Raw genomic sequence first — 17,892 nt, forward strand, 5'->3', positions numbered from 1 at the left:
GATGTGCAACTTTGTAAAGTTTAATGCGTCGCGGTTCGGCGGGATTGCTTCGAGATAGCTGGCGTCAAGAATTTTTTGGGAATTCATTGGCGTTTTTTCGATGGTGAAGACGACCTCCACAGAATTGCTTTATGACGTCTTTGAATCAGGACGTTTCGAAAGAAGAGGAGGGCATCAGCGCGCGTAGTTTTGGAAAAGGGTGTGCTTGTTCGCCGAAAAGAAGACAAATCTGATACGCTCCGATGCGTCCGCGAACTCTCCGTCAAACCAGCGGCAAATGCGCTTTTTCTTGACCTTCGAACAAAATATCGATTTCGCGTTGAAGTAGCCGCGGTACTCTAGAAAAAGTTACTGGCTATTAAAAGGTGCGATCGAGTCGGCGTACTGATCGTAGAGTAATTTACGTGCGCAATATGGTCGAAGGTCACCGACTCCTTCTCTTGAAGTCCGACGTTCGGTAAATTGTGCGTCGCTGAAATTGGCTTATCTTCAGAGAAAGAATCGAGTAGAAATAGAGCGAAAGAGGTAAGGAGAGCGATAAAGGATGGAGGATAAACAAAAGTGGAAGCGTAGGATCCAGTCTTAGATTGATTTGTATTTGTACGTGGTGATTGGAGAGCGAATAATAATTACCATAGGCAAAAAACACAGAAGAAAAAGGCCGTACAGATATCGATTGAGAAGTGTAAACAAAGGAGGAATGGAAGGGGTTGAAGCGCGGTAGGGAGTCGTTATGAGAAAAGGTCTTAGACGGCGTGGTTTACGTGCGAATATGAGTTTGTTTCAGTGAAGAATCGTCGAAAGACGTTTGGGGCGGAAGAGCAGAGTCGGAGAGGGTCGTTTTTATGCGATTTGCGAGACCTGGCGTGAACATTAGGTCATGCATGCCTGAGTGGTAGTTCAAGTGTGATTGCGTGTCACGTGTTTGATTACCAATATTGGCCGGAGACATTGAAATAGTCGGTTGCGCTTCAATTTTTCCGCAAAAACGAAATAAATGATCTATCTGAAAATCTCTTAGAAACGGTTTAGCGAGGATTAAGACGATTTATCGAGGTTAGATTCGGAAATAGCGAAGTAACTATTTGCGTTCGTGCGATAAAAATATTAACTAATATAAATGGGGTCGACTATACAGCGTTACGGATATGCACTGTACGTCGAAGTAGGGAGGTACATATAGAGCACCTAACGGTACCCCACGCAACATTCGCCAATAATTTCGGCTGCTTTTTGAAGGCTGGAATCCAAGGTGAGCAAAAACAAAAACGGTCCAAAAGGGTGGCCCTGCTGGACGCCCTCTGCCGACGAGATTCGACGAACACCTCTAAGCATAACCACAGGAGGGACACAGATTTGACGTAACATAATTTCACAAAGACGCGAAGCGACGGAAAGTGTTTTTGCGACAAGGTTCAGAAACGTCTGGTGGGACCCGAGTGTAAGGCATTTTTGGCTTCGGTCTTTAAGATGATCCAGTCAGGATGCTGTGACGCCGCGAGCTGAAGGAGGAGGACCAGCTGTTCGGTGCCGCCAGGAGTTGCGTCGCCGTATTGATAAGGTGCGAAGAATCCGGCCATCCTCTTTCCAGAGCCGTGAGATTGAATCCGGTAGTAAAGGCGCGCGCCGAAATTTTTCGCTAGCCACGTTCTAAAATTTCATTTTTGCAACAGTATGTAAAAATCGTTTTGCAAGATCTTTTAATTAAAAACAAAATAACCAAATTACTTCTGCAGGTCACTAGGCATAAACTTTCCAAATGTGCTTTGTCTATACTCATTCTTCAAAACGAATTCGTTGGCAATTTTAATCAAGTCTATTTCGTCCGTGAGCTGGTTATAAATTTGCAAAATCATGAGGTGATTGAGCCTTTCTGAGTCATCATTGAGCGAAGGTAAGTTGTTATTCTGCGCAACGTGCTGAAAGATCTCTCGCTTGCTGCATTCGTTGAAGGCATAACAAGAAGTAGCTTGAACATTGTGCAGACTTTCCGACAGCAATTCTCGCTGAGCTTTGGTTGAACTTCCTAAATATTCATAACATCGCACAACCGAGCTTTCGCAGCAGAAGATGGAAAATTAGTTTATAGGATTTGAAGCTTCTGGTGCAGTCGTTGAGGATGCAAATCGGACTTGTAGAATTAGGTTAGAAATTCAAACTGAGCTTCAAAATTTTCGCTATTTGCTGCTTTGGGCAGAAGATCTTCAGCATTTCGGTAAATTCGGTACCCTAGTTGATTAAACCTTTCGGTTATGGAAGTAGTAATGAGGTCCATAGCCTCAAAGTAGAGTCGTTTGTAGTGTTCTTCTACAGTTGTTCGAAAGTAACACTGACTCTGCACATTGCCAATTTCAAACCGTTTTGGGACTTTTCGGCGACGTCGCAAACAAGGTTCACCGACTTCTAATGTTTCAGCCGAAGTGATCACTTTTTTCCAAAAACAGCTAAAGTTCTCATCAGTTCTCAACGACTGAAGGGTTCTATTTGTCATAGTAGCGACCTCTTGACCTTCTGCTGCAGATATATCCGCTTTTTGCAGAGTACGGCTTAATTAAATGATCGCTGTGTCGCAGGATTAGCTCTCCCAAAGAAACTCCAAAATAGTAGTCGAACTCCTTCATTTGGGCTGCGTCACCTATAATGCGTGCCCTCATTTCTGTATCTTTAACAGTGTCCATTGATTCAATCCAAAGTTCGTAAAGAACGTGATAGATTTGCAAAATGCTATGCAAAGCGTGAGCTCGAACGGTCGATCGAGTAGGGCACAGCATTCTTATTCCTGGTGTGGCTCGGTGCTGTCTCTGTCTTTAATCGTTCAAAACACGCATCACGTCGCGGAGATTTCTTTATAAGCTTTGTTATTTCGCGAGTGGTTTCAAGAGCATCCTTCATCAATTTGAAATTCTTGACAGCATCTCCACGTGCTAAGTTTAGGGCATGCCCGTAACAATGCGTATGTATCGCTCTGGGTTCTTCGTCTAACAGCTGCTTCGCTACTCCAGATTTTAGGCCAGCCATAGTTGCTGCGCCGTCATAGCACTGTCCTTTCTCAATGAAAGGTTTAGCCTTTGAAGGACATCCTTCATGACTAAAATTAGTGTCTTCGCGTCTATGGCTGTGGCTTCCACGACGTAAAGGCCTATAAAGTCTTCGCGCACTTCAAAATTTTCTGTAACCCAGCGAATACACAAGACAACTTGCTCGCGGTTTGACTTGTCTGTAGTCTCATCAGCCATAATTGTGTAGAAAGGAGCGTCGCAAATAGATGCTGCAACCTTACGAAGGATTTCGAGAGCCATTACTTGAATAATGTCATTTTGCATTTCACCGGACGTGTACTTATCAGTTTCTTTTATCCAGTCAAATACTCTAGGGTCGTCTTCTCCACGGAGCTTTAGCAACTGCGTAAAATTTGAGTCACTTTCATCTCCGTCACCGCGGAGAGGCAAACCTTGCCTAGCCAAAAATCTCAAGTTTGACAAAAGCTTAAGGAAACATTGGCGTCGAACGAGTTTCTCTTTCGCATGCTGTGTGGATAGGCTTTCCCCAATATCGCGAGTCGTAGCAGGCATGGTTTTAAGCACAGGAGCTCTCTTCATGTGCACCAAACCAGACTGAAGCTTCTTTCCAATTGCAAAAGCCTGTGGAAATATAGGTATCCTCGAGGCTAGAGGCCGTGTGCAGCTTTTTTTCCTTGTAGGCTTAGACACACGTAAAGCAGAAAGCCCGATCGCTCTCTTCGTCGTAATGAATCCACTTCCATCGCGCAAACCACTGCGAGCGGAACGACCTTCTTAAGACGGTCTTCTTCCCATACTCCCGAGGCGAAGCGACAGGATAACGGAGATAGAACAGATGAGAAAGGATTCCCTTTATCCGGGAAATCAGAGAGAGAGAGATTTATTAGAAGGACTCAGAGCATGGTATGCGCGAGGACTATAAAGTCAACAACAGTAAAAGTAGCTAAACATACGCGATCAAATTAGCGGACGTGAGCCTGGCGCTCACGATCCGAAACAAGGTCGGGACAATTTGTGGGTAATGACATTAGAGTTACAATATTGAATAAGGACTGACAGACGGCGACGCCAATAGCGGAGAAAAATATTCTTCTGCGCTCGCCCCTCAGCCCGTTCGACGACACGACCCAGAGACTGAAGGAAATCCAGGGCCGACTGGCCCCAACGACCAAAGTGCTCGGCCACGATTGGGATGAACTTGGCAGTCGAACCGGCGGATCTTTGGCATGTGCGATATTTGGAGATCTTCTCGCGAAAAAAGGCGGCTGCTCCATCTTCGACAGCCGAGCGGCGCGATGCTTCCGAGCTCCACGGGTGAGCGAGGGAAATGTCAAGATCGAAGCACTCCCCGGTACCGGAGCCAAAAGCGACGATGTCCGGACGGTTGTCATTGTTGACATATTCATATCTCGGCTCCACTTTGCAGACAAGGCCCGCATCACCGACGCAGTCGGCCCACCCTGAAACAACGCAGTTGTGAGCCCAAACTGGACCTCCCCCGAACTTGCAAGTGAGCAAGTGATAGCCCCTCCGGTCGATGTTTGCATTGCATTCGCAAGTGGAGACGCCCGCAGCAAAGGGAAGAGGATCACCCAACCTCAAAGATGCCGCTAAGCGAAAATCGCAAGGTTTCAGTGCGAGCATCCATGAGGTGGGCAAAGCCTCCAACCAACGGCCAGCGAGTTTCCCTTGGCAGGAGCGAAGACGAGAGAGGTCGTGGTTGTCCAGCGCTAACGAAAAAACCGCTTTCATGCGAACTTCATCTACTTCGGACTTGAGGCGGTGTTGAAGCTTGTCCTCCGGTGATGGTAGATCGCTGATACATTGAATCGGCGAATCCGAAGCTGAAGAACCCAAAAGCTTCCGGTAGCTGGACAACGCGCATTGTAGGGCGATCGAGACATACGACCCTGGCAGCAAGATAGCGTCCGTTTGTAACATGGAGAACCGATTCGGAAGTGATTGCAAGGTATGGCTCCAGCCAGCCAGAAAGGAGGCATCTACGACAGACGATAGTAATGGGACACCAAACCCCCAAACGGATGGGAAGGGTCGCCTGTTGCCATTGAGCGAGCGAAAGATGGTTGAGGATGAGGGACGACATGAAGGTCGATTTCGTCATATCATCATGCAGTGATGCAGCTCGAGAGAGCAACTCCGATGGAATGGTTCTACCGAGATGGTTCAAATTCGTTGCATGACAATGCCGCAGAAGGAACAACGCGCATTGAGGGTCTTCCAAAGCCGAAATCTTGTCGCAAAGCTCTTTCCCTTTTGAAGCCAATTTCAAACAACTGTTAGAGACGAAGTCGTCCGAACCAATTGGCGATCCCAAAATTATCGTGCCGTCGGAGCGACAAGGCAGCTGTTGCGATTCCGATGTAAACGTCGTCTTGCGCTAGAAGATTTCGCACTTGTGATCGGCTACGATAAGGTGAAGGTCGGCAAATAAGGACTTTAGCTGATCAAACGCTTTCAAAGATGACGATTCAGGACCGATGATGAAAACATCGTCGAGATATGCCAGGACAACGACGTCGGGATGGCTCTCCTGGAGACGTGAGATTGAGTCGTGTATTCCGACGGCAAACAAGACAGGCCCCAACGGGTCACCCTGATGAACGCCTTCCTCAGATGAAAGAACAATCGGACCAGAATCCGAAGCGAAAACCAGAGATCCGCGGTGACCATACATTTGCTGGAAATGCGGAAATATAGATGGAAAGTGTGACGCCAGGCGATCCGCAACAGCACGGCGACTGATCGAGTTAAAAGCATTCTTGACGTCAGTTTTCAAGACGACCCAATCGGCGTTCTGGTCAAGAAGAAGCTGAATGTGAGGAATTAAAAGCTCCGATCCGCAGGCCGTTGAAACCCCGTGTTGAATAGGCGAAAAGTAATCGGAGAAGTGATCTCTCATTCTGAGGCAGATTGCTTTTGCAGCGACACGGCGGAATGCCTCTCAAACAGCTATTGGACGCACGTCACCATTGCTCTTAGGGAGAGCAATGAGGCGCGACGCCGACAAAGCCCGGGAGGCAAATTCCGGAAATCGACCAGCAGCAATGAGCGAGAGAACCTCGATAAGGAGATTTCCCGTGACCACACCCGAAAGTAACATTTTCAGATGCTCGAAACGCCACCCGGGACAACCCGCACTTGAACCACGAGGAGACCGTTGGAGCGCATTCACGATGATATCACGAGGCAGCTCGACGGAATCGAAAGAAGCCGAGTCAAAATTCTCAAATTCGCCATCAGAGGAATAGCTCAGGGGGTGCTTTGATCTTAGGCGCTGAATTGTATCTTCATTTGCATATGCGATACCACAACTTGTCAAAGCGCGGGCAGCGCGAGACAGTTCGCCACAACGGCAGAGACGAAGGGCAGCCTTTCTCCTGAGCTGATCGTCGGGACAGCGGCGAGGTCTTTTCGGGCTGGTGTAATAAATCAACTCTCCCCAGCGATACGACACGAAATCGTTGTACGCCTGACGGACGGATGAACGGCAAGAGCGTCGAGAAAGAATCATCCGCGGCAGCAGAAGCAAAAGTTTCCATGCGTTCTCGTCAGACGGGTCGACAGAGATCTTTTTTAGCGGAATCTCGGCGCAATCGCGATAAACAGCTTGAAACCTTGACGGTATATCTTGGACTGTTGCAGCTACGGGGAGTCCCAAAATATCGTCAAGAGAAAGCGTAGACACAAAATGCCAAGCCTGATCTTGCGGTGAAAGCGGCGAGATGATGGATGGGACTGGCGGGGTGAGCTGGGGATTATGGTGGGAGTTGTCATCGGTAATTTGCTGCGAAGTGGGCGTGGCAATATCTTGCGAGGCGTGGGTAACACCAGGCGATGGTATGACGAAATCCACGGCAGCGACAGCCCCCACGGCCGCACTCGCACACGACGGACGCGTAGCATAACATTTCGGAGTGTGGGAAATCAGACGGCTGTACCAAGGTAAGCATTTGGGACACTGAGAAAGACGAAATCGCTCAATCCAAGAGCGAGGCCAATCCTCTGCCCGGTGAACCTTCCGAAAGTGATCGAATAATCTCCCCGAGTTGCCTTTAAAGCCGCAGCCAGCAGCGAAGCACAAAATATCGTTTCCCGACTGACCCGACATGAGAAAACCTATCCTCCACCGAAGTGCGCCGCGAAAACGGCGCAGGCGGCGAGCAGACGAGAGTATGACACTTCCAGCAACGAAGCCGGACACGCCGAGAACGATTTTTCCTTGAGAAACGGCTCTTTTCACGGAGAGAAATTTGAACCAACCGTTATATCCGGGAGAGAGAGAGAGAGAGAGAGAGAAGAGAGAGAGATTTATTGAGTGACAAGGAAACTTTAACAAAGGTGACGTGCACTAGGGAAATATAACCAGCAGAGACTACTAGTAAAAGAAAAAGTCTGAAGAAAACACTAGCGAATGTGAAGTTGAACTTCACACTCGGTCGACAGGTCAGGGCGGGAAGAAACACCAGAGAGACGAGATAATTTGTGGGACAGAACACTAGAGTTACAGTTTTGAAGGAGAACGGACAATCGTCTTCGCCAAAAGCACGCGAATTCATTTCTTCGTACCTTTCCCTCGGACCGCTCGACGTGACTCACGAGGAGGGAAAAGAAATCGCAAGCGTGTTTGCCCCAATGGCCGAAATGTTCAGCGACGATAGGGAAAAATTTGGCAGCTGATCGTGATGGTCGGATGTTAGAATCGTATTTCGTAATCTTTTTTTTTCGCGGATGGAGGCGGCGGCACCATCTTCGACGGCAGATCGACGAGAAGCTTCCGATGCCCACGGGTGAGCAAGTGATATGTCGAGTTCAAAGGACTCGCCAGAGCCGGAACCGAAGGCTATGATGTCAGGACGGTTTTCGTTATTCAGATAGCTGAACCTCGGCTCAATTTTGCAAGAGAGGCCCATGTCTCGAATGCAGTCGGACCAACCAGTGACAAATCGGTTGTGAGCCCAAACAGGACCACCTCCGAACTTGCATGTCAGCATGTGGTAGCCATGAGGATCCATTGTTGATCCGCATTCGCAGAGAGACACGCACGCGGTGAAAGCGAGAGGACAGCCAAGCCTCGCTGATGCCGCTAAACGAAATTCGTAAGGTTTTAGTGCGAGCATCCTCGAGGTTGGAACTGCCTCAAGCCATCGACCGGCGTGCTTGCCTCGGCGCGACCGCAACCGAGATAAATCACGGTTGTCGGCAGCAGATGATAAAATCGATGAGAGTGAAGCAAGTTGAATTTCGGATGAGAGTAACTTTTGGAATTTTGGCTTTGTTGAGGCCAAATCGGAAAGAGTCTTCAAAGCTGATTCTGCCGACGTTGATCCCAGATGAGCGTGGAATGTCGATAGAGCAGCACCCAGTTGAGAATTAATAGATGGCAACGAAAGGATGTCATCCGTTGTCCACTCGTCTGGGTAACGGTCCGGGATTGCATTCAATGAACTGCTCCATCCAGAAAGAAAAGCAGCATCACAGATTGTCGATTGTCGAGAGAGAGAGAGAGAGAGAGAGAGATTTATTTCAATAGACAATGCACAAGACAGGCCATAGGCTAGGACAAATGTCAACAGTAGTAAAAATAGCTAGACTAACGCGGGTGAGTTAGCGGACGTGGGCCTGAGCCTCACGATCCGAGACGAGGTCGGGACGGGAAGAAGAACTGCAGATACGAGACAACTTATGGGTAATCACATTAGAGTTACAGTACTGGAGTAAGACGGACAGACGACGACGCCAATAACACAGGAACACGTTTTTCTTTGAGCGGCCCTCCGAGCGCTCAACAAATCTGCCCAAAGATTGAAGAAAATTATGGGCGAGCTTGCCCCAACGACCAAAATGTTCGGCTACAATGGGTATGAAAGTGGAGGTCAAGCCTGAAGAACGCTGGTACGATTCGTATTTTGAGATCTTTTTCTCCTCCCTGATCGAAGCCGCCGCACCGTCCTCACTCGCTGAGCGGCGCGAGGCCTCGGAACTCCACGGGTGGGCGAGAGATATGTCGAGTTCGAAGCACTCCCCTGTGCCCGTGCCGAAGGCAACGATGTCGGGACGATTGTCGTTGTTCAGGTACTCGTGTCTGGGCTCTACTTTGCAAGCAAGGCCGGCATCTCTGACACAGTCCGCCCAGCCAGAGACAACACAGTTGTGCGCCCAGACCGGACCGGCGCCTGTTTTGCAGGTGAGCAGATGGTATCCATTGCGGTCGATGGCAGAGCCGCAGTTGCACGAGGTGACGCAAGCCGCGAAGGGAAGAGGATCACCCAGCCTCAAGGATGCCGCTAAGCGAAAATCGCAAGGTTTGAGCGCGAGCATCCTTGAAGAGGGCAAAGCCTCCAACCAACGGCCAGCATACTTGCCCAGGCACGAGCGGAGACGAGAGAGGCCACGGTTGTCCGGAGCTGCCGAGAAAACCGAGTTGACACGTACTTGATCGATGACCGACTTGAGTTGATGTTGGAGTTTGTCGCCAGCCGAAGGCAGATCGGAAACCGAAGCGATCGATGACTCAGAGGTGGACGAGCACAAACTTTCCTGAAACCGGCGTAAGGCGAACTCGAGGGAACACCTCACCGACGACCCGACAAAGGGGAAGTCGTCCACCGACCACAGAGATGGAAAACGGTCGGGGAGGGCTTGAGATGTGTGGCTCCAGCCCGCCAAGAAAGCTGCATCCAGGATCGGCGAAAGCAAGGGCACACCAAAACCGCCCAGGCGAATTGGAAGAGATGCCTGAAGCCATTGATCGTCCGAAAGATGGCTGAGGAGCAGTGACGACATGAAGGTGGATTTTGAGAGGTCGTCATGAAGTGAAGCGGCACTGTGAAGCGCCGTTGATGAGATTGTCCTTCCGAGATGGTTGAGCCGCGTGGCGTGGCAGTGTCGCAACAGGAGCAGAGCACATTGTGGGTCCTCCAGTGTGGTAATTTTGTCGCAAAGCTCTTTTCCTTGCGAAGCATAAAGAAGACATTTTTCCGAAACGAAGGCTTCGTTGCCGATGGGAGAACCGAGGATGACCGTGCCGTCGGACCGACGAGGGAGCTGAAGATCGGAGGATGCAGAGCGACGAGCGAAAATTTCACATTTGTAGTCGGCCACGACGAGGTGAATGGCGCCGAACAGAGACTTGAGTTGGTCGAACGCGTCCGCCGAAACCGATTCGGGGCCGATGATGAAGACGTCGTTGAGGTAGGCTAAGACGACAGCCTCGGGGTGTTCAGCTTGGACACGAGACACCAAGTCGTGAATGCCAACTGCGAACAGAAAAGGGCCCAATGGGTCGCCCTGATGAACCCCTTCCTCTGATGACAAGATGACGTGCGCCCTATGTTACCAGGCCCTTCCACCAGTGAGTGCGCCCCAAGCGCGCTAGCTGGTGAAGGGCCTGGGGACGAGGCTAGACTCGCCTCGCGCTCTCTCCACCCCAGGGGGCGACGATCCCATTAGCAATGCAATGAGCGCCGACGCCAGAGATATGAGACCTGTTATTATAAAGGGCCATTTCCATCCGGCGTCGATTCCGCCCGGTACCGCCGAGAAGGCCCCCCCCCAAAGGGGTACCCGACCACGAGACCGATTCCGGCGGCGGCGAAGGCGTTTCCCATCGCGTTAGCGCGCTCGTCGTCGCTCGTGTACCAAACGGCGACCATCGATAGACTGGCGACGACGGAGAAAGCGTCGCCGACGCCTTGGATTGCGCGCGTGACAAAGAGTACGATGTAGGTCTTTGTTAGGTCGTTTGCGGCTATTTGTTTTGCGAATGCCGATACGAAGGAAGCGGCTGTGTAAATGAGAAGACCTCCTACGACGGGGATTTGGTAGCCGTAGCGATCGGTGACGAACGCCGCGATGGGATTTGCGAAGATGGTTACGAAGGAATTTGCGGCGAGTAGGGCGCCGATTTGGATTTCCGTATCGTTGACGCCGAGGTAGTCGGGACAATGGGAACAATAAAAGAATTGAGGATGCAGAGGAGGAATAGGGACAGGAAGGCGACGACTTGGAAAAGTGGACGAAACGAGCCAATTCGATCGCGGAGAGTGCGACGACCCGGAGATGGCGAGGGCGCTGCTGTTCCGTACTCCATTCCACGCGTGTAGCTCAATTAGCTGCGGCGCACGCGTTTCCAGACAGGCACGTTGGACAAGATCTAATTAGTAGTCACTTCTAAGAGTTCCTGTACACTGCTTTTTGGTTACACTTGCCGAAGTGCAAGCCGCGTAAGAAAACCGCGCTTATTTTCCTGTATTTGATTCGCCGGTTTTTTTCACCTAAAGATTCTAGGTGGGTGGGTATGAATTCAAGTTCCCGCCAAGCTAGTACAGTAATTTCAGCCAAAGCTTAACAGCCCCAGCCAGGAGGCTCTCTGCATGCCAAGTGCCCATGTGCTGTTACCTTTCTGCGTGTACATTCTTCACGTTTGCCTTTGCCCGTAACGTATCAATGCGCGCTGAATCGCTGCAATCGCCAATTTCCATTCGGAAGCATTCTCACGAAAACTGACGCTGTGAAAATGGCCCCTCAGTCGTTGTCACCGCAGCCTCAACTCATATCAAAGGAGCGAGACGAGAGACTCGTCTTCCGACGACGCGCGCGCGCGCTAACACGATGACTTCCTCCGCTTCTGCATCGCCTCTCGACCTTCCCGTCGTCCTTTACGAAATTTTCCGTCATTGTAACGCTCGCACGCTCGCCAGAGCGAGTTGCGTCAATCGCCTATGGCGCGAAACGGCTCAACGCGTGACGTCAAACGCAGTCAGAGCGTTCTCGACCCACTTTACTGCGCGTTCGACGTACGCCGAATGCCTACTCGACGTCGCTTCTCACATCGACACGCTCCAACGCGCACCAGCAGCTCTCCTACTATTCATTTCGCAGGACGACGATGACGATGACGTCGACGTAGTGACGTCATTTTGCAGTAGAATACCATCAAATTGCATAGCAATATTCTGCCACAACGAAGAAGTTGGCGTCATCGGCAAAGACGGACGCGTTTTCGAGTCGGACGATAAACAACCGATCGTCGTGACAACGCTCGTCGTTCCTCGATTAAATAATATGTCCGTTCAACTGCTCGGCTTGAACGGATACGAGAGTCCGAAAAAATTCACCGAGAACGCGATTCGCAGTCTCTTTGCTAGTAGCAACGTCGACCGGAGCCGCCGAAGACCCAAGCAGGAACTCGTGAATTTATTCCCCGGCGGCGTCATCGATTACGAGTCGTCGCGTCTCGTTCTCTGCTTGACGTCCAGCGAAAGTCAATACTCCCCCGGTTGCAGTCAGCCGTTCTATCGCGGACTTCTTCGTTGTCGTCGTCGTCGTCATGGTAACGCACTAACTGGCGCTCTCGTCGGCGGTACGGTCATAGGGGGTATTCGCTGCTACGTCGGTGCGACACCGATTCCTTATCCTAATTCGTCCCTTCTCGGATTGGCACTCGGAGGAGTCGGTTTTCGGCCCGCTACCGTGGTGTCACGTGACGTTCGAGACGTTCGAGACTTGATGGCGAGAGTTCGTCGAGATTTGAGTGGTGGCGCGTCGACGCTTCTATCCGCCGCGTGTTTCGCGTGTATTTGCGTCGGGCGACGAGATGACGTCGTACCCGGATCGTCGTTGGATCCTTTGCACTCGATGCGAGCGCTCTTTCCCGGCGTTCCTGTCGTCGGTTTTTTGGGCAATGGCGAGTTTGGCGAATTGGGTGCCTGCGGTTGCGAGGATGAGGCTGGCGCGGGTGGCGACGACGACGACGACGATCAAGGAGATCACAAGCACTCTGAGAAGCGCAAGCGTCTTGAAACGTTTCAGCATGCTTTCACGTTTGCTTTTGGATTTCTGACGTTACCCAGCTAAGTTTATTGCCATTCTGATGGCAGTTTTGTAGATTTTTGCGTAATACCAGCTGGTGTACTTTTAGGACGTTAGGTGGCTTAGAGGCAGCGTGCAGTGAATTCCTCGCGAGAGAATATCTGTAGTCGACACCGAGTCATGTGAGAGAATATAGTTCAATTTCCCTTTTGTTTCGCCTACCAAGAAGACGTGCAGCTTTACGTGCGACGAGGATGGTAAGTTTGTTCTAGACGAAAACCCGTCCGCGCATTAAATAACATAATTTAATTAACAAAAACATCATATTAACACACGAAACGAGATTGCGAAGACCAACCCACAACAATAAACTTATCAAACACAAAAAATTGGTCGCTCTCGTCCGGCTCAGTCTTCTTTGTGCACCGGACATGCCTTCATTACTGCGTCGAACTGGTCTTCCAACTCCGCTGGAATTGAGAGCCCAGAAACCACATCGGCACCGACTTCTTTTCTCAGAAGGCACAAAGGACACAACCCGGTTTCGGCGAAATAGTTATGAGCATGAAAGTAGCTGCAACAAAAGTATGCCAGATGGTTCAAGCCAAAAGCAGAGACAGCGGGGAATTCAGAGCAGTTGCAAACATTCACCAAAGGCACAAGTGTCGTGTAATAATAGCAGTTTAGTTCGGCTTTAGTTGTGCGTTCAAAAAAGCCTCTTTCATAGTCGCTGTTTCCGAACACCTTAGCAACCAGAGCATCTTTGCTCTCGACATCGTTAGGCCAGATTGAGTCCAGATCGTCGTTGACAATAAGGAGTGCAGCCAAATACGAAGAGGCGATACGCATTCTCTCGGTTGGCGGCGAACACGACGCCGCATCAACAATAGCCTTGATGACTTTTCGCAAGCACACTGTATGCGCCAAGTCGCGAATTTCAGCAATGTACGACAGGAATTCGACAGCCACGCAGTAACTCGACTTACCCCTACCAGCATGAAAATAAAAATACGAGCCTCTTTGGGCCACTTCTGCCAAATTGTCCACAGCTTCAGGAACTTCGACGAAATCACGGAACAGACTCGGCAGCCCATAGCACAGTGAACAAAGAGCCCGAACAATTGTAGAAGCTCCGATAAGAAAGTCGCTGAGGTACTGATCCCTTAGCATTATTTCAACGTCAGGATAGCAATTGATGAAATAGCTTAGGCGAACGCACAATTTAGAAAGATTGCCTTTATTTCCAGCCAAGTGTTGACGAACGATTGCCGGCACTTTTTCGAACAATCTTCTTAGCGTGCTGTACTTCGAATACGAGTCGTCTGGAAGATCGCTAATGAATGCCACAGCCAAATGTAAAAGAAGAGGTTGTGAACAAATAAACGGCGAGAAACGATAAACACTTGAGACTAGGGCTTGGACAAAACAGATCATATCTCTCGTACCATGAAAAGCAGCTCTGTCTGAAAATTCCCGAAGTAGAGGAAAAATCTTTGGATTAAGAAATTTCCGAAAAAAATATTCTAGCAGACCACAAGCATGGTGGCCTAAAACAAGTGGCTTCTTGTCTTTAATACTATACCATTCCATTTGGCTATCCAATTCCATTCTGCTGAACAAGCTGTTGAAAAACTTAGCGATCACCTTTGCTGTCTTAGAATCCTTTTCAGTCTGCATGCGAAGCAGTCCCGCGTAAAGCATTGACGAGACTGGAGAAGGAATCACCTCGTAACTGCGCCGCAATATTCTATGGTCATAAAGAGTAACGACATCAGAAAAAGCAGCGTAATTTCTCAAAGCGTGCTTGCTGCAATAATCATGAACGTTCTCCCCAGTCGAAATTTGACAGGTCTCAGCGCCAAGATCATATTTATTATTATATTCATCCATTTTCTCAAGAAATTTGAGTTGACTGAATCGATTAGTAGCTCTTAGAACGTCGCATACGCAATCCATGGAGAGAGTGTCTGAGCATTCAAGGTGAGTAAGCGAAGAAGAACTGGTTAGAATGTCGTAAAGGGCCTGTTTTACGCTTGCAGCTGATTTGCCGTCACAGCGCCAAGAAACGTAAGAGAGATCAAGACTGCTCAAAAGGCCAAGCTTGGAAAAAAACGCTGAAATGTTAGAACTTAGCGTTGCAGTTAATTTCGATTCTGTGACAGGGACGACGTACAACGAATTGAGGCCGAGATGTTTGAGACGAACACATGCGAGACAGTCAGCCGTGGAGAACACTTCCAAAAGGCTAACAGGAATTCCAGAAATGCATAGGTGCTCCAGTAGAGGTAGACTCGATACAAAAATACGCAGCTCTTCAAGAGAAACGGACGTGAATCCAATGTCCAAATGCCTTAGATTTGAAAAATGCGGAAGTTCGACTAATCCAATTTCGCCAATGACATGACGAGCAGAGAAGCTTGTCAATGACGTCATGCACTTGTCCTCGACGATTTTCAAAAAAGGAGTCGACAGATCCGCCCAACACGGACTGAACGATATGTCTATGCTCGTCACGTTGACCAATTCTGCTATTTTGTCGACGAATGCGTTTGGATCGACATCAATACAGTAGAGAGGCAACGCAGTCAAACGAATGCGATTTCGATCGAGTAGAATATCGAGGACGCCTGCTGTTAGCTTTCCACGTCGAGCCAGTCCGTCGATAATGCGGTTGGCGATAGGCGAAGGCAAGCGGATTGAAAACGTGGGGTCCCCGAGAAGAATCTCGGCGAGAGAGGGCAAAGGAGACGCTGGTATGTCACCCAGTGAAGACAAATGCGGAACAAAAAACGTTTCGCACAGACTTTGGACGGCCCAATCGGAGAGCGTGTCGAGATGAACGTCCATGTCGAACTGTATAATCCGGGTTTGTGAGAGCCGACTCGATCACGTGCCAAGCCCCTACACCACGCGACGGATTTTTGCTCTCTGTGCAGCAAGAGGAATGACGGTGAGCGTTTTCTCGGCTGCATTTTTACATCAAAAGCTGCTTGGAAATTAGGAGTGACAAATTTGAATTTATCGAATCTTACGACATCGGTCTGAAAATCGAATGGGTAATTTTGCTGAGAAAGAAATACCTCTGATGCAACGGAGAATCTATCAAGCTAACTATGTTACTTAGAAGAATTGTAATTTCAGCCAAGCCTAACAGCCCCGGCCAGGAGGCTCTCTGCATGCCAAGTGCCCATATGCTGTTACCTTTTTCTGCGTGTACATTCCTCACGTTTGCCTTTGCCCGTATCAATGCGCGCCGAATCGCTGCGATCGCCAATTTCCATTTGGAAGCATTCTCACGAAAACTGACGCTGTCGTGTGCTGTGAAAATTGCCCCTCAGTCGTTGTCACCGTAGCCTCAACTCTATCGTCGCCCAAAGGAGCGAGACGAGAGACTCGTCTTCCGACGACGCGCGCGCGCTAACACGACGACTACCTCCACTACCTCCGCTTCTGCATCGCCTCCCGTCGTCCTTTACGAAATTTTCCGTCATTGTAACGCTCGCACACTGGCCAGAGCGAGTTGCGTCAATCGCCTATGGCGCGAAACGGCTCGACGCGTGACGAACGCAGTCAGAGCGTTCTCGACCCACGTCAGTACGCGTGCGACGTACGCCGAATGCCTTCTCGACGTCGCCTCTCACATCGACACGCTCCAACGCGCACCAGCAGCTCTCCTACTATTCATTTCGCATTACGACCACGATTACAGTGTCGTCGACGAAGTGACGTCATTTTGCCCTAGAATACCGTCAAATTGCATAGCAATATTCTGCCGCAACGAAGAAGTTGGCGTCATTGGCAAAGACGGACGCGTTTTCGAGTCGGACGATAAACAACCGGTCGTCGTGACGACGCTCGTCATTCCTCGATTAAATGATATGTCCGTTCAACTGCTCGGCTTAAACGGATTGGAGAGTCCGGAAAAATTCACCGAGAACGCGATTCGCCGTCTCTTTGCTAGCAGCAACGTCGAGTTCGAGATCTGCCGAATACCCAAGCAGGAAGTCGTGAATTTATTCCCCGGCGGCGTCATCGATTACGAGTCGTCGCGTCTCGTTCTCTGCTTGACGTCCAGCGAAAGTCAATACTCCCCCGGTTGCAGTCAGCCGTTCTATCGCGGACTTCTTCGTTGTCGTCGTCGTCGTCGTCGTCGTCATGGTAACGCACTAACTAGCGCTCTCGTCGGCGGTACGGTCATAGGGGGTATTCGCTGCTACGTCCGTGCGACACAGATTCCTTATCCTAATTCGTCCCTTCTCGGATTGGCACTCGAAGGAGTCGGTTTTCGGCCCGCTACCGTGGTGTCACGTGACGTTCGAGACTTGATGGCGAGAGTTCGTCGAGATTTGGGTGGTGGCGCGTCGACGCTTCGATCCGCCGCGTGTTTTGCGTGTATTTGCGTCGGGCGACGAGACGACGTCGTACCCGGATCGTCGTCGGATCCTTTGCACTCGATGCGAGCGCTCTTTCCCGGCGTTCCTGTCGTCGGTTTTTTGGGCAACGGTGAGTTTGGCGAATTGGGTGCCTGCGGTTGTGAGGATGAGGCTGGCGCGGGTGGCGACGACGACGACGACGACGACGACGACGACGACGACGACGATCAAGGAGATCACAAGCACTCTGAGAAGCGCAAGCGTCTTGAAACGTTACAGCATGCTTTCACGTTTGCTTTTGGATTTCTGACGTTACCCAGCTATGTTTATTGCCCTTCTGATGGCAGTTTCGTAGATTTTTGCGTAATACCAGCTGGTGTACTTTTAGGACGTTAGGTGGCTTAGAGGCAGCGTGCAGTGAATTCCTCGCGAGGGAATATCTGGAGTCGACACCGAGTCATGTGAGAGCATATAATCCTACCACTAGAAGCAGACGTGCAGCTTTACGTGTGACGAGGATGGTAAGTTTGTTCTAGACGAAAACCCGTCCGCGCATTAAATAACATAATTTAATCAACAAAAACATCATATTAACACACGAAACGAGATTGTGAAGACCAACCCACAACGATAAACTAATCAAACACAAAAATGCGATTCTTTTGGTC

The 17,892-nt window shown here is 49.9% G+C and overlaps 4 protein-coding genes and 1 pseudogene across 4 annotated transcripts; 1 reads left to right on the forward strand and 4 right to left on the reverse strand.

The window, feature by feature from the left end:
- Positions 1–1,724: 1,724 nt before the first annotated feature.
- LOC136191401 (zinc finger MYM-type protein 1-like) lies at positions 1,725–3,299 on the reverse strand (annotated as a pseudogene).
- A 705-nt stretch (positions 3,300–4,004) lies between these two features.
- Positions 4,005–4,772, reverse strand: LOC136191402 (uncharacterized). The gene has a single exon (XM_065979728.1). It carries the CDS (start codon positions 4,770–4,772, stop codon positions 4,005–4,007), a length of 768 nt encoding a protein of 255 aa, XP_065835800.1.
- Positions 4,773–8,645: 3,873 nt separating this feature from the next.
- LOC136191404 (uncharacterized) lies at positions 8,646–10,370 on the reverse strand (the record flags this gene model as incomplete). Its single annotated transcript, XM_065979729.1, has 2 exons — positions 8,646–8,703; positions 8,752–10,370. Coding segments are annotated over 2 exons (1,677 nt in total), but the record flags the coding sequence as incomplete, so codon positions are not given.
- A 1,281-nt stretch (positions 10,371–11,651) lies between these two features.
- LOC136191405 (F-box only protein 22-like) lies at positions 11,652–12,896 on the forward strand. Its single transcript, XM_065979730.1, has one exon. The coding sequence runs from the start codon at positions 11,652–11,654 to the stop codon at positions 12,894–12,896; it is 1,245 nt and encodes a 414-aa protein (XP_065835802.1).
- Positions 12,897–13,189: 293 nt separating this feature from the next.
- On the reverse strand, positions 13,190–16,248 carry LOC136191218 (uncharacterized). Its single transcript, XM_065979525.1, has 2 exons — positions 16,053–16,248; positions 13,190–15,950 (listed from the first exon to the last, which is right to left on the reverse strand). Exon 2 carries the CDS (start codon positions 15,696–15,698, stop codon positions 13,260–13,262), a length of 2,439 nt encoding a protein of 812 aa, XP_065835597.1. The 5' UTR covers positions 15,699–15,950; positions 16,053–16,248; the 3' UTR covers positions 13,190–13,259.
- Positions 16,249–17,892: the final 1,644 nt, after the last annotated feature.

The sequence above is a fragment of the Oscarella lobularis genome, chromosome 9 (genome assembly GCF_947507565.1).
Source record: "Oscarella lobularis chromosome 9, ooOscLobu1.1, whole genome shotgun sequence".
NCBI lineage: Eukaryota > Metazoa > Porifera > Homoscleromorpha > Homosclerophorida > Oscarellidae > Oscarella > Oscarella lobularis.

What these genes read in the sequence shown, in the direction of transcription:
- LOC136191402 (XM_065979728.1), bottom strand. Translation starts at nt 4,772, where the DNA reads ATGAAAGCGGTTTTTTCGTTAGCGCTGGACAACCACGACCTCTCTCGT.
- LOC136191405 (XM_065979730.1), top strand. Translation starts at nt 11,652, where the DNA reads ATGACTTCCTCCGCTTCTGCATCGCCTCTCGACCTTCCCGTCGTCCTT.
- LOC136191218 (XM_065979525.1), bottom strand. Translation starts at nt 15,698, where the DNA reads ATGGACGTTCATCTCGACACGCTCTCCGATTGGGCCGTCCAAAGTCTG.